The following is a 14,581-nucleotide window of genomic DNA, read 5'->3' as shown; positions in this document are numbered from 1 at the left end:
GGAATCAGTGTCTTCAGGCCTGTGTCCCACATGACACCATGTTCCCTAGATACAGGAGTGCACTACTTTTGACCAGGGCTCATTGTCATTTGTGAAATGCCCCTGGTGTGAGTGGAATTTCCTGTTTACTTTTATACTGGGATTCGTCGTCACACAGTGATGATGCAATTACACTGGAACTAGTGATTGACCAAAGGGTGGAGTTATTTTCCATCAGGCTTGTGTTCACTACTCAGCCACTTCAGATAACATTGTTACCTCATCTGCCCCACTCCTCCCCTCTGTGTGTGCGCTCGTTCTCGCTCTCTTTCCTACCTGGTTCACTTTCTCACTGTCTCGAGGGAGTAGCAGCTCTGATCTTTAGCTCCACACAGTCCACAGTACCTCGTCTCCTCCAGGACTCCAAAAAGGTAAGGGGCTGTTGCTCTGCTCGTGGCTGGGAAAGGGTGCTCTAAGTTTGGGGGTTTCAGAGTGCTTCTTTGGAGGATATAATAACATATGAAAGAGTTGTGTGTATAACTAGGAATATCTGTGTTTGTTTTGTGTGTGTTGCTACGTGAGAAAGAAAAGACTTGTTAGAAGAGGGGTGTTTTTAAATCGGTTTAGAGATAACACAGCACCAGTCACCCTATCTTCTAACTCTGTCTTGGTGCCTAATGTTTGACAGCGCTGTTAGATGTGTACACACAGACAGCTCTGTTAGATGTGTACACACAGACAGCTCTGTTAGATGTGTACACACAGACAGCTCTGTTAGATGTGTACACACAGACAGCTCTGTTAGATGTGTACACACAGACAGCTCTGTTAGATGTGTACACACAGACAGCTCTGTTAGATGTGTACACACAGACAGCTCTGTTAGATGTGTACACACAGACAGCTCTGTTAGATGTGTACACACAGACAGCTCTGTTAGATGTGTACACACAGACAGCGCTGTTAGATGTGTACACACAGACAGCTCTGTTAGATGTGTACACACAGACAGCTCTGTTAGATGTGTACACACAGACAGCGCTGTTAGATGTGTACACACAGACAGCTCTGTTAGATGTGTACACACAGACAGCTCTGTTAGATGTGTACACACAGACAGCTCTGTTAGATGTGTACACACAGACAGCTCTGTTAGATGTGTACACACAGACAGCGTGGAAAACTGTACTTCACACATCAGTGAATTTGATAGCTAACCAAACCATGATAGGGTAGAATACCCAGGGCCCATTATGGGGACATGTCCAGCTGTTCTGTGGGATGTTGGATTAAGGAAATGAAAATGAATCCTTGTGTAAATGTTTAACTGACTAGGGTGTGAGAGTTATGGTTCCTGCCCATGGTAAATGGGTATAGTAAAGGTCAGGTTTGGGGTCAATTCGAATTGAGGTCAGTCAGTTCAGGAAGTAATCTGAAAAAAATCTATATTGAATTACTTCTCAATAGATGGAAGAGTAGAAGCTACTAATTTAAAAAGATGTTACATTTTGTATTTAAAATTCAAAACACTTCCTGAAATGGGTCTTTAATTCTATTTAACCCACTGTTGACCAGGGCCCATAGGGTAGAATACTACTGTCGACCAGGGCCCATAGGGTAGAATACTACTGTTGACCAGGGCCCATAGGGTAGAATACTACTGTTGACCAGGGCCCATAGGGTAGAATACTACTGTTGACCAGGGCCCATAGGGTAGAATACTACTGTTGACCAGGGCCCATAGGGTAGAATACTACTGTTGACCAGGGCCCATAGGGTAGAATACTACTGTTGACCAGGGCCCATAGGGTAGAATACTACTGTTGACCAGAACCCATAGGGTAGAATACTACTGTTGTCCAGGGCCCATAGGGTAGAATACTACTGTTGACCAGGCCCATAGGGTAGAATACTACTGTTGACCAGGGCCCATAGGGTAGAATACTACTGTTGACCAGGGCCCATAGGGTAGAATACTACTGTTGACCAGGGCCCATAGGGTAGAATACTACTGTTGACCAGGGCCCATAGGGTAGAATACTACTGTTGACCAGGGCCCATAGGGTAGAATACTACTGTTGACCAGGGCCCATAGGGTAGAATACTACTGTTGACCAGGGCCCATAGGGTAGAATACTACTGTCGACCAGGGCCCATAGGGTAGAATACTACTGTCGACCAGGGCCCATAGGGTAGAATACTACTGTCGACCAGGGCCCATAGGGTAGAATACTACTGTTGACCAGGGCCCATAGGGTGGAATACTACTGTTGACCAGGCCCATAGGGTAGAATACTACTGTTGACCAGGGCCCATAGGGTAGAATACTACTGTCGACCAGGCCCATAGGGTAGAGTACTACTGTCGACCAGGGCCCATAGGGTAGAGTACTACTGTTGACCAGGGCCCATAGGGTAGAGTACTACTGTTGACCAGGGCCCATAGGGTAGTGTACTACTGTTGACCAGGGCCCATAGGGTAGAGTACTACTGTTGACCAGGGCCCATAGGGTAGAATACTACTGTTGACCAGGGCCCATAGGGTAGAATACTACTGTTGACCAGGCCCATAGGGTAGAATACTACTGTTGACCAGGGCCCATAGGGTAGAATACTACTGTTGACCAGGGCCCATAGGGTAGAATACTACTGTTGACCAGGGCCCATAGGGTAGAATACTACTGTTGACCAGGCCCATAGGGTAGAATACTACTGTTGACCAGGGCCCATAGGGTAGAATACTACTGTTGACCAGGGCCCATAGGGTAGAATACTACTGTTGACCAGGGCCCATAGGGTAGAATACTACTGTTGACCAGGGCCCATAGGGTAGAATACTACTGTTGACCAGGGCCCATAGGGTAGAATACTACTGTTGACCAGGGCCCATAGGGTAGAATACTACTGTTGACCAGGGCCCATAGGGTAGAATACTACTGTTGACCAGGGCCCATAGGGTAGAATACTACTGTTGACCAGGGCCCATAGGGTAGAATATTACTGTTGACCAGGGCCCATAGGGTAGAATACTACTGTTGACCAGGGCCCATAGGGTAGAATACTACTGTTGACCAGGGCCCATAGGGTAGAATACTACTGTTGACCAGGGCCCATAGGGTAGAATACTACTGTTGACCAGGGCCCATAGGGTAGAATACTACTGTTGACCAGGCCCATAGGGTAGAATACTACTGTTGACCAGGGCCCATAGGGTAGAATACTACTGTTGACCAGGGCCCATAGGGTAGAATACTACTGTTGACCAGGGCCCATAGGGTAGAATACTACTGTTGACCAGGGCCCATAGGGTAGAATACTACTGTTGACCAGGGCCCATAGGGTGGAATACTACTGTTGACCAGGGCCCATAGGGTGGAATACTACTGTTGACCAGGGCCCATAGGGTGGAATACTACTGTTGACCAGGGCCCATAGGGTAGAATACTACTGTTGACCAGGGCCCATAGGGAAGAATACTACTGTTGACCAGGACCCATAGGGTAGAATACTACTGTCGACCAGGGCCCATAGGGTAGAATACTACTGTTGACCAGGGCCCATAGGGTAGAATACTACTGTCGACCAGGGCCCATAGGGTAGAATACTACTGTTGACCAGGGCCCATAGGGTAGAATACTACTGTCGACCAGGGCCCATAGGGTAGAATACTACTGTTGACCAGGGCCCATAAGGTAGAATATTACTGTTGACCAGGGCCCATAGGGTAGAATATTACTGTTGACCAGGGCCCATAGGGTAGTGTACTACTGTTGACCAGGGCCCATAGGGTAGAATACTACTGTTGACCAGGGCCCATAGGGTAGAATACTACTGTTGACCAGGGCCCATAGGGTAGAATACTACTGTTGACCAGGGCCCATAGGGTACAATACTACTGTCGACCAGGGCCCTTAGGGTAGTGTACTACTGTTGACCAGGGCCCATAGGGTAGTGTACTACTGTTGACCAGGGCCCATAGGGTAGTGTACTACTGTTGATCAGGGCCCATAGGGTAGTGTAGGGTAGTGTACTACTGTTGACCAGGGCCCATAGGGTAGTGTACTACTGTTGACCAGGGCCCATAGGGTAGAACACTACTGTTGACCAGGGCCCATAGGGTAGAATACTACTGTCGACCAGGGCCCATTGGGTAGAATACTACTGTTGACCAGGGCCCATAGGGTAGTGGACTACTGTCGACCAGGGCCCATAGGGTAGTGTACTACTGTTGACCAGGGCCCATAGGGTAGTGTACTACTGTTGATCAGGGCCCATAGGACTCCGGTTAAAAGTAGCGAATGACAGTATATAGGGAATAGGCTGTTCCCTCAAATGTTTTCATCACTGAGCAAATTTCAGGTCTGCTGAGTGTAAACTTCAACATTCTGTGCAACTTCTGGCGCACGTTTACTGTAACCACTGAGGCTGTACCCACTCTAAGTTAGTTTTAACCAGGGGTGCAACTTTACTGGGGACATGTCCCCCCACATTCTGAAATTCCATTTAGTGATACAAAACGAGGCAACGTTGGGTTTTAGGACCATGCAGACGCCTCAGAGCGGTCAGGTAGGTTGTTTGGAGTGTTTATCCGAGCGGATAAAAAGAATACAATTATGTCCCCCCCCACTTCTAAAACCAAAGTTGCGCCCCTGGTTTTAACAGTGATCAAGTAGACTACTATTTGATCATAATGTAGGACTACCAGAGGGGCCTACCATCAAATACAATGGAGAAAATGCATCCCATAACATTTTAACATGGAAATAGCTGTTCTATCATTCAGCCTACAGTAGCAGCCAATGTGTGGTGTTCAATGTTGGCCTACATTCCATGAGACGTTTGAAAAAAAAACATTCAGGGCTTGTTGACATGAACCTGTTTATCCACTTGTCCTTCAGACAAGGAGGTGACTGGAAATGTTGTTGAGTCGTTTGATGAAAGAAACCATTTTATTCCCATACCATTATTACAGAAAATCTGACAAATACAACAAAATACAACACTGCCCCTTTAACACAAAAAAGCTTTTTACCTGAATCACTTTTCAAAGACGTCTAGAAATGCACACCTGTTGTGTCTTGTAGGAAACAAACACTTCCCCATTGAGGATTACAACTGATCTATAACTGGGCTAAGAACTCACCAACGAGCAAAGAATATGATCTCAAAACAGCTCATCTACTCGCGACCGCTGATTCTGTAAAGACAGGCACGTTCAACGTGAATGGCACATATATGGTAGTGGTTTATTTGCATATAGGCCTACTGCAGCTCTGATTGGTTACGGCGCACCGGTCTGTTTAGACTAGAGTATGTGCATGTCAATGCAATAGAATCCTACTCTGTTGAGTTCTGTCTACAACAACGTCTCTTGAATAGTTGGTTTTGTTTCGGTATGTTGCATTGAAAGTAGCTAATAATTGCGTTGATTCGATCACAATTCCCACAGTAAAGGGTTGATAGTGGTAACTAACGGGGAAAACTAGAAAGTTGAGTGAGGTTCAATCTCGTGCTTCTCTGCGCAGGCTGATTTTTCTTCTGCAACAGCAGCAGCTCCCCGCAAAACACACACTAAACAACTCTACCTCACTTCCTCATGATCCCGTGGAACGAAGTCCAACAGATAAGCCTCCGTTACAGCTTCATAACAACACCATCGTCAACTACATGATGCTGTATAACATTTACGCATAGGCTTTGTCCCAAATGGCAGCCTGTTTCATATTTAGTGCCCTGCTTTTGACCAGGGCCCACGTGGGAAATAGGGTGTCATTTGGGATGAATTCATACAGAGCATTCAGAACCCTTTACTTTTTCCAAATGTTGTTACATTACAGGCCTATTCTTAAATTGATTAAATCGTTTTCCCCTCATCAATCTGCACGTAATACCCCACAATGACAAAGCAAAAACAGTTTTTTAGAAATGTTAGCTAATGTATAAAAACAAAAAAAAACTGTATGTCTCGCTGTATGTCTCTCTCAAATGTCAATATGCCTTGTATACTGTTGTTCAGGTTAGTTATCATTGTTTTAGTTCACAATGGAGCCCCTAGTTCCACTCTTCACGCCCCTGATAACTCCTTTGTCCCACCTCCCACACATGCGGTGACCTCACCCATTACTACCAGCATGTCCAGAGATACAACCTCCCTCATCATCACCCAGTGCCTGGGCTTACCTCCGCTGTACCCGCACCCCACCATACCCCTGTCTGCGCATTATGCCCTGAATATATTCTACCATGCCCAGAAACCTGCTCCTCTTATTCTCTGTCCCCAACGCTCTAGGCGACCAGTTTTGATAGCCTTTAGCCGCACCCTCATACTACTCCTTCTCTGTTCCGCGGGTGATGTGGAGGTAAACCCAGGCCCTGCATGTCCCCAGGCACCCTCATTTGTTGACTTCTGTGATCGAAAAAGCCTTGGTTTCATGCATGTCAACATCAGAAGCCTCCTCCCTAAGTTTGTTTTACTCACTGCTTTAGCACACTCTGCTAACCCGGATGTCCTTGCTGTGTCTGAATCCTGGCTCAGGAAGGCCACCAAAAATTCAGAGATTTCCATACCCAACTATAACATCTTCCGTCAAGATAGAACTGCCAAAGGGGGCGGAGTTGCAGTTTACTGCAGAGATAGCCTGCAAAGTAATGTCATACTTTCCAGGTCCATACCCAAACAGTTCGAACTACTAATTTTGAAAATTACTCTCTCCAGAAATAAGTCTCTCACGGTTGCCGCCTGCTACCGACCCCCCTCAGCTCCCAGCTGTGCCCTGGACACCATTTGTGAATTGATCGCCCCCCATCTAGCTTCAGAGTTTGTTCTGTTAGGTGACCTAAACTGGGATATGCTTAACACCTCGCCAGTCCTACAATCTAAGCTAGATGCCCTCAATCTCACACAAATCATCAAGGAACCCACCAGGTACAACCCTAACTCTGTAAACAAGGGCACCCTCATAGACGTCATCCTGACCAACTGGCCCTCCAAATACACCTCCGCTGTCTTCAACCAGGATCTCAGCGATCACTGCCTCATTGCCTGTATCCGCTACGGAGCCGCAGTCAAACGACCACCCCTCATCACTGTCAAACGCTCCCTAAAACACTTCTGTGAGCAGGCCTTTCTAATCGACCTGGCCCGGGTATCCTGGAAGGACATTGACCTCATCCCGTCAGTTGAGGATGCCTGGTCATTCTTCAAAAGTAACTTCCTCACCATTTTAGATAAGCATGCTCCGTTCAAAAAATGCAGAACTAAGAACAGATACAGCCCTTGGTTCACCCCAGACCTGACTGCCCTCGACCAGCACAAAAACATCCTGTGGCGGACTGCAATAGCATCGAATAGTCCCCGTGATATGCAACTGTTCAGGGAAGTCCGGAACCAATACACGCAGTCAGTCAGGAAAGCTAAGGCCAGCTTCTTCAGGCAGAAGTTTGCATCCTGTAGCTCCAACTCCAAAAAGTTCTGGGACACCGTGAAGTCCATGGAGAACAAGAGCACCTCCTCCCAGCTGCCCACTGCACTGAGGCTAGGTAACACGGTCACCACTGATAAATCCATGATTATCGAAAACTTCAATAAGCATTTCTCAACGGCTGGCCATGCCTTCCGCCTGGCTACTTCAACCTCGGCCAACAGCTCCGCCCCCCCCGCAGCTCCTCGCCCAAGCCTCTCCAGGTTCTCCTTTAACCAAATCCAGATAGCAGATGTTCTGAAAGAGCTGCAAAACCTGGACCCGTACAAATCAGCTGGGCTTGACAATCTGGACCCTCTATTTCTGAAACTATCTGCCACCATTGTCGCAACCCCTATTACCAGCCTGTTCAACCTCTCTTTCATATCGTCTGAGATCCCCAAGGATTGGAAAGCTGCCGCAGTCATCCCCCTCTTCAAAGGGGGAGACACCCTGGACCCAAACTGTTACAGACCTATATCCATCCTGCCCTGCCTATCTAAGGTCTTCGAAAGCCAAGTCAACAAATAGTTCTATGACCATCTCGAATCCCACCGCACCTTCTCCGCTGTGCAATCTGGTTTCCGAGCCGGTCATGGGTGCACCTCAGCCACACTCAAGGTACTCAACAATATCATAACCGCCATCGATAAAAGACAGTACTGTGCAGCCGTCTTCATCGACCTTGCCAAGGCTTTCGACTCTGTCAATCACCATATTCTTATCGGCAGACTCAGGAGCCTCGGTTTTTCGGATGACTGCCTTGCCTGGTTCACCAATTACTTTGCAGACAGAGTTCAGTGCGTCAAATCGGAGGGCATGCTGTCTGGTCCTCTGGCAGTCTCTATGGGGGTGCCACAGGGTTCAATTCTCGGGCCGACTCTTTTCTCTGTGTATATCAATGATGTTGCTCTTGCTGCGGGCGATTCCCTGATCCACCTCTACGCAGACGACACCATTCTATATACCTTCGGCCCGTCTTTGGACACTGTGCTATCTAACCTCCAAACAAGCTTCAATGCCATACAACACTCCTTCCGTGGCCTCCAACTGCTCTTAAACGCTAGTAAAACCAAATGCATGCTTTTCAACCGGTCGCTGCCTGCACCCGCATGCCCGACTAGCATCACCACCCTGGATGGTTCCGACCTAGAATATGTGGACGTCTATAAGTACCTTGGTGTCTGGCTAGACTGCAAACTCTCCTTCCAGACTCATATCAAACATCTCCAATCGAAAATCAAATCAAGAGTCGGCTTTCTATTCCGCAACAAAGCCTCCTTCACTCACGCCGCCAAGCTTACCCTAGTAAAACTGACTATCCTACCGATCCTCGACTTCGGCGATGTCATCTACAAAATGGCTTCCAACACTCTACTCAGCAAACTGGATGCAGTCTATCACAGTGCCATCCGTTTCGTCACTAAAGCACCTTATACCACCCACCACTGTGACTTGTATGCTCTAGTCGGCTGGCCCTCGCTACATATTCGTCGCCAGACCCACTGGCTCCAGGTCATCTACAAGTCCATGCTAGGTAAAGCTCCGCCTTATCTCAGCTCACTGGTCACGATGGCAACACCCATCCGTAGCACGCGCTCCAGCAGGTGTATCTCACTGATCATCCCTAAAGCCAACACCTCATTTGGCCGCCTTTCGTTCCAGTACTCTGCTGCCTGTGACTGGAACGAATTGCAAAAATCGCTGAAGTTGGAGACTTTTATCTCCCTCACCAACTTCAAACATCAGCTATCTGAGCGGCTAACCGATCGCTGCAGCTGTACATAGTCTATCGGCAAATAGCCCACCCATCTTTACCTACCTCATCCCCATACTGTTTTTATTTATTTACTTTTCTGCTCTTTTGCACACCAATATCTCTACCTGTACATGACCATCTGATCATTCATCACTCCAGTGTTAATCTGCAAAATTGTAATTATTTGCCTACCTCCTCATGCCTTTTGCACACATTGTATATAGACTCCCCCTTTGGTTTCTACTGTGTTATTGACTTGTTAATTGTTTACTCCATGTGTAACTCTTTGTTGTCTGCTCACACTGCTATGCTTTATCTTGGCCAGGTCGCAGTTGCAAATGAGAACTTGTTCTCAACTAGCCTACCTGGTTAAATAAAGGTGTTCTCAACTAGCCTACCTGGTTAAATAAAGGTGTTCTCAACTAGCCTACCTGGTTAAATAAAGGTGTTCTCAACTAGCCTACCTGGTTAAATAAAGGTTAAATAATTTTTTTTTTTTTTTAAACAAAAAAAAAACAAAGGAACAGATCACATTTACATCAGTATTCAGAGCCTTTACTCAGGACTTTGTTGAAGCACCTTTGGCAGCGATTACAGCCGCGGGTCTTCTTGGGTATGACGCTACAAGTTTAGCACACCTGTATTCCTCTCATTCCTCTCTGCAGATCCTCTAAAACTCTGTCAGGTTGGATGGGGAGTGTCGCTGCACAGCTATTTTCAGGTCTCACCAAAGATGTTCGATTGGGTTCAAGTCTGGGCCACTCAAGGACATTCAGAGTCTTGTCCCGAAGCCACTCCTGCGTTGTCTTGACTGTGTGCTTAGGGTCGTTGTCCTGTTGGAAGGTGAACCTTCACCCCAGTCTGAGTTCCTGAGCCCTCTGGATCAGGTTTTCATCAAGGATCTCTCTGTACTTTGATCCATTAATCTTTGCCTCGCAGTCCCTGCCGCTGAAAACCGTAGGGATTGGTGCTAGGTTTCCTCCAGACGTGACGCTTGGCATTCAGACCAAAGAGTTCAATCTTGGTTTCATCAGTCCAGAGCATCTTGTTTCTGATGGTCTGAGTCCTTTAGGTGCCTTTTGGTAAACTCCAAGCGGGCTGTCATGTGCTTTTTACTGAGTGCTTCCATCTGGCCACTCTACCATAAAGGCCTGATTGGTGGAGTGCTGCAGAGATGGTTGTCCTTCTGGAAGGTTCTCCCATCTCCACAGAGGAACTCTAGAGCTCTGACAGAGTGACCATCTGGTTCTTCTTCACCTCCCTGACCAAGGCCCTTCTCCCCCGATTGCTCAGTTTGGCCGGGCGGCCAGCTCTAGGAAGAGTCTTGATGGTTCCAATCTTTTTCTATTTATGAATGATGGAGGCCACTGTGTTCTTGGTGACCTTCAATGCTGCATATTTTTTGGTACCCTTCCCCAGATCTGTGCCTCGACACAATTCTGTCTCGGAGCTCTACGGACAATTCCTTCGACCTCATGGCTTGATTTTTGCTGTGACATGCACTGTCAACTGTGAAACCTTATATAGACAGTTGTGTGCCTTTCCAAATCATGACCAATCAATTGAATTTACCACAGGTGGACTCCAATCAAGTTGTAGAAACATTTCAAGGATGATCAATGGAAACAGGATGCACCGGAGCTCAATTTCGAGTCAATTTCATAGCAAAGGGTCTGAATACCTATGTAAATAAGGTATTTCGGTTTTGTTTCTTAAAAATGCAAACAGTTTTAAGAACCTGTTTTTGCTTTGTCGTTATGGGGTATTGTGATGTCGTTAAGGGGTATTGTGATGTCGTTATGGGGTATTGTGATGTCCTTAAGGGGTATTGTGATGTCATTATGGGTTATCGTGTGGGGTATCGTGTGTAGATTTCGGATGATTTTTTCAAATGTAATCAATTTTAGAATAATGCTGTAATTTAAATAAATGGGGAAAGGTCAAGGGGTCTGAATACTTTCTGAATGCACCGTATGTATAGAGCAGTATTATAATCTATGCATTTCCATATAATGTGTAGATTTTTATAAAAGACGACTGTTTTTAACGACTGAACTGGTTACTGTAAGTAAAGGTTATCGATGAGCCTGAGGTTAGAATGAATCAGGAGGTTAGAATTTGTATTTATTTTTCGAACATTTATTGAACCAGGAAGTCCCATTTGGATCAGAAGACCTGTTTCCTAAGGGAGACCTCATAGATCAATTATGTTTAGATGATGTGATGTATTATAACTGATTCCAGATGACATACTGCACTGTGTATTATAGCTGATTCCAGATGACATACTGTACTGTGTATTATAGCTGATTCCAGATGACATACTGTACTGTGTATTATAACTGATTCCAGATGACATACTGCACTGTGTATTATAGCTGATTCCAGATGACATACTGTACTGTGTATTATAACTGATTCCAGATGACATACTGCACTGTGTATTATAGCTGATTCCAGATGACATACTGCACTGTGTATTATAACTGATTCCAGATGACATACTGTACTGTGTATTATAGCTGATTCCAGATGACATACTGCACTGTGTATTATAACTGATTCCAGATGACATACTGCACTGTGTATTATAGCTGATTCCAGATGACATACTGCACTGTGTATTATAGCTGATTCCAGATGACATACTGCACTGTGTATTATAGCTGATTCCAGATGACATACTGCACTGAGTATTATAACTGATTCCAGATGACATACTGCACTGTGTATTATAGCTGATTCCAGATGACATACTGTACTGTGTATTATAGCTGATTCCAGATGACATACTGTACTGTGTATTATAGCTGATTCCAGATTACATACTGCACTGTGTATTATAGGGGGAGAGAAGGTGGGGGCAGAGACATATGTTTTCTCAATGTGATATTTTCATAAGGTGTGCTCACTGTGTCTGTGCTCACTTTCTTCCTCTCTCTCTCTCTCAAACCCACCCCAGACAGTATGGAGAAGAGCCAGTATGGACCCCCCCAGGACTTGTCTGCTCCCCCCTACCCCGGCCCCCCGGCGGGCTACCAGGGAAGTGGGGGGGGAACAGCCTACCCCCCTCAGCCTGGCTTCCAGGCAGGTAAGAGATCAGATCTACACTGATACTCTTAGGGACAGTTTAAGCTTACACTCTTAGAAAATAAGGCGCTATCTAGAAACCTTCATGGAACCTGAAAGGGTTCTTCTTGGAACCTAAAGGGTTCTTCCTGGAACCGAAAAGGGTTCTTCTTGGAACCTAAAAGGGTTCTTCCTGGAACCGAAAAGGGTGCTTCTATGGGGACAGCCGATGTGTGTGTCACAATAGCTATAGATGTCATGAACATCATTGTTAAGGGCTGGCCAACCACTCTGTATCCCTGGGTTTGTGTCACCATAACGCTGGCCAACCACTCTGTGTCACCATAACGCTGGCCAACCACTCTGTATCCCTGGGTTTGTGTCACCATAACGCTGGCCAACCACTCTGTATCCCTGGGTTTGTGTTCCCATAATGCTGGCCATCCACTCTGTATCCCTGGGTTTGTGGTCCCATAAGGCTGACCAACCACTCTGTATCCCTGGGTTTGTGTTCCCATAATGCTGGCCAACCACTCTGTATCCCTGGGTTTGTGGTCCCATAATGCTGGCCAACCACTCTGTATCCCTGGGTTTGTGGTCCCATAATGCTGGCCATCCACTCTGTATCCCTGGGTTTGTGGTCCCATAAGGCTGACCAACCATTCTGTATCCCTGGGTTTGTGTTCCCATAACCCTGGCCAACCACTCTGTATCCCTGGGTTTGTGGACCCATAATGCTGGCCAACCACTCTGTATCCCTGGGTTTGTGTTCCCATAATGCTGGCCAACCACTCTGTATCCCTGGGTTTGTGTTCCCATAATGCTGGCCAACCACTCTGTATCTCTGGGTTTGTGCTCCCATAACGCTGGCCAACCACTCTGTATCTCTGGGTTTGTGTTCCCATAACGCTGGCCAACCACTCTGTATCTCTGGGTTTGTGTTCCCATAATGCTGGCCAACCACTCTGTATCCCTGGGTTTGTGGTCCCATAAAGCTGACCAACCACTCTGTATCCCTGGGTTTGTGTTCCCATAACCCTGGCCAAGCACTCTGTATCCCTGGGTTTGTGGTCCCATAATGCTGGCCAACCACTCTGCAGGGTAGCCTAGTGGTTAGAGCGTTGGACTAGTAACCGAAAGGTTGCAAGTTCAAATCCCCGAGCTGACAAGGTACAAATCTGTCGTTCTGCCCCTGAACAGGCAGTTAACCCACTGTTCCTAGGCCGTCATTGAAAATAAGAATTTGTTCTTAACTGACTTGCCTAGTAAAATAAAGGTAAAATAAAAAATAAAATAAAATAAATCCCTGGGTTTGTGGTCCTATAATGCTGGCCAACCACTCTGTATCCCTGGGTTTGTGGTCCTATAATGCTGGCCAACCACTCTGTATCCCTGGGTTTGTGGTCCCACAATGCTGGCCAACCACTCTGAATCTCTGGGTTTGTGGTCCCATAATTTTTAGTAATTTTTATTTTATTTTACCTTTATTTAACCAGGTAGGCAAGTTGAGAACAAGTTCTCATTTACAATTGCGACCTGGCCAAGATAAGCAAAGCAGTTCAACACATACAACGACACAGAGTTACACATGGAGTAAAACAAACATACAGTCAATAATACAGTATAAACAAGTCTATATACGATCTGGCCAACCATTCTGTATCCCTGGGTTTGTGCTCCCATAACGCTGGCCAACCACCCTGTATCTCTGGGTTTGTGTTCCCATAATGCTGGCCAACCACTCTGTATCCCTGGGTTTGTGATAAATTACACAGTGTAATTGATGTATTTATTTATCCCTTATTGATCAGGTCCCCAACCCGGCATGTACCCACCACCTCCCCAATACGGCACGGGCATGGCACAACCTACAAACGTCCCCAGCGGTGAGTCACACACACTCACTGAAAAAACTCCAAACTGTCGGACCAAAACTACCTCAATCGGTTCCTTATTTTAGTATTCACAGTACCCAGGGAAAAACGAGAACCAAGTTGTACACACACAAGGTATTGGCTGGACGTCCTGGCCCTAGCAACACCCAGCCTTAGCAACCCCTCGAATCCTCTTCCTCTGTAGGGGTTTGAAATATAGAACTAACAACAAGCGACACAATTTTGGCGGGGCCTAAGTTGTTCTATCCTGTTCTATTTAGCTCTGTCTGGTTCTGTCCAGTTCTATCCCATTCTATTGAGTTCTATCCAGTTCTGACCAGTATTTTCCTCTCCCTACAGTAACCCGGGTGGTGGGGATTCTTTCTAGTCCTGTCCAGTTATATCCAATTCTATGAAGTTATATCCAGTTCTGACCAGTTC

At 46.4% G+C, this 14,581-nt stretch overlaps 1 protein-coding gene across 2 annotated transcripts in view; it reads left to right on the top strand.

Moving 5' to 3' along the window:
* Nucleotides 1-249: 249 nt before the first annotated feature.
* LOC109878471 (LITAF domain-containing protein-like) overlaps nt 250-14,581 on the top strand; it is a 15,948-nt gene continuing 1,616 nt past the window's right edge. Inside the window, exons 1-3 of one of the 2 annotated variants that reach the window (XM_031811261.1) lie at nt 253-410; nt 12,160-12,288; nt 14,078-14,152. In XM_031811261.1, the coding sequence (XP_031667121.1) occupies nt 12,165-12,288; nt 14,078-14,152 (199 nt within the window). In that variant the 5' untranslated portion in view covers nt 253-410; nt 12,160-12,164. Of the gene's footprint in view, nt 411-12,159; nt 12,289-14,077; nt 14,153-14,581 lie in introns of both variants that reach the window. The other variant, XM_031811262.1, reaches the window with a different exon arrangement.

This window comes from Oncorhynchus kisutch, unplaced genomic scaffold, assembly GCF_002021735.2.
Source record: "Oncorhynchus kisutch isolate 150728-3 unplaced genomic scaffold, Okis_V2 Okis01b-Okis20b_hom, whole genome shotgun sequence".
Taxonomy (NCBI): Eukaryota; Metazoa; Chordata; class Actinopteri; order Salmoniformes; family Salmonidae; genus Oncorhynchus; species Oncorhynchus kisutch.
The sequence above is the reverse complement of the archived record's forward strand: the minus strand, read 5'-3'. Positions and strand labels throughout refer to the sequence as shown.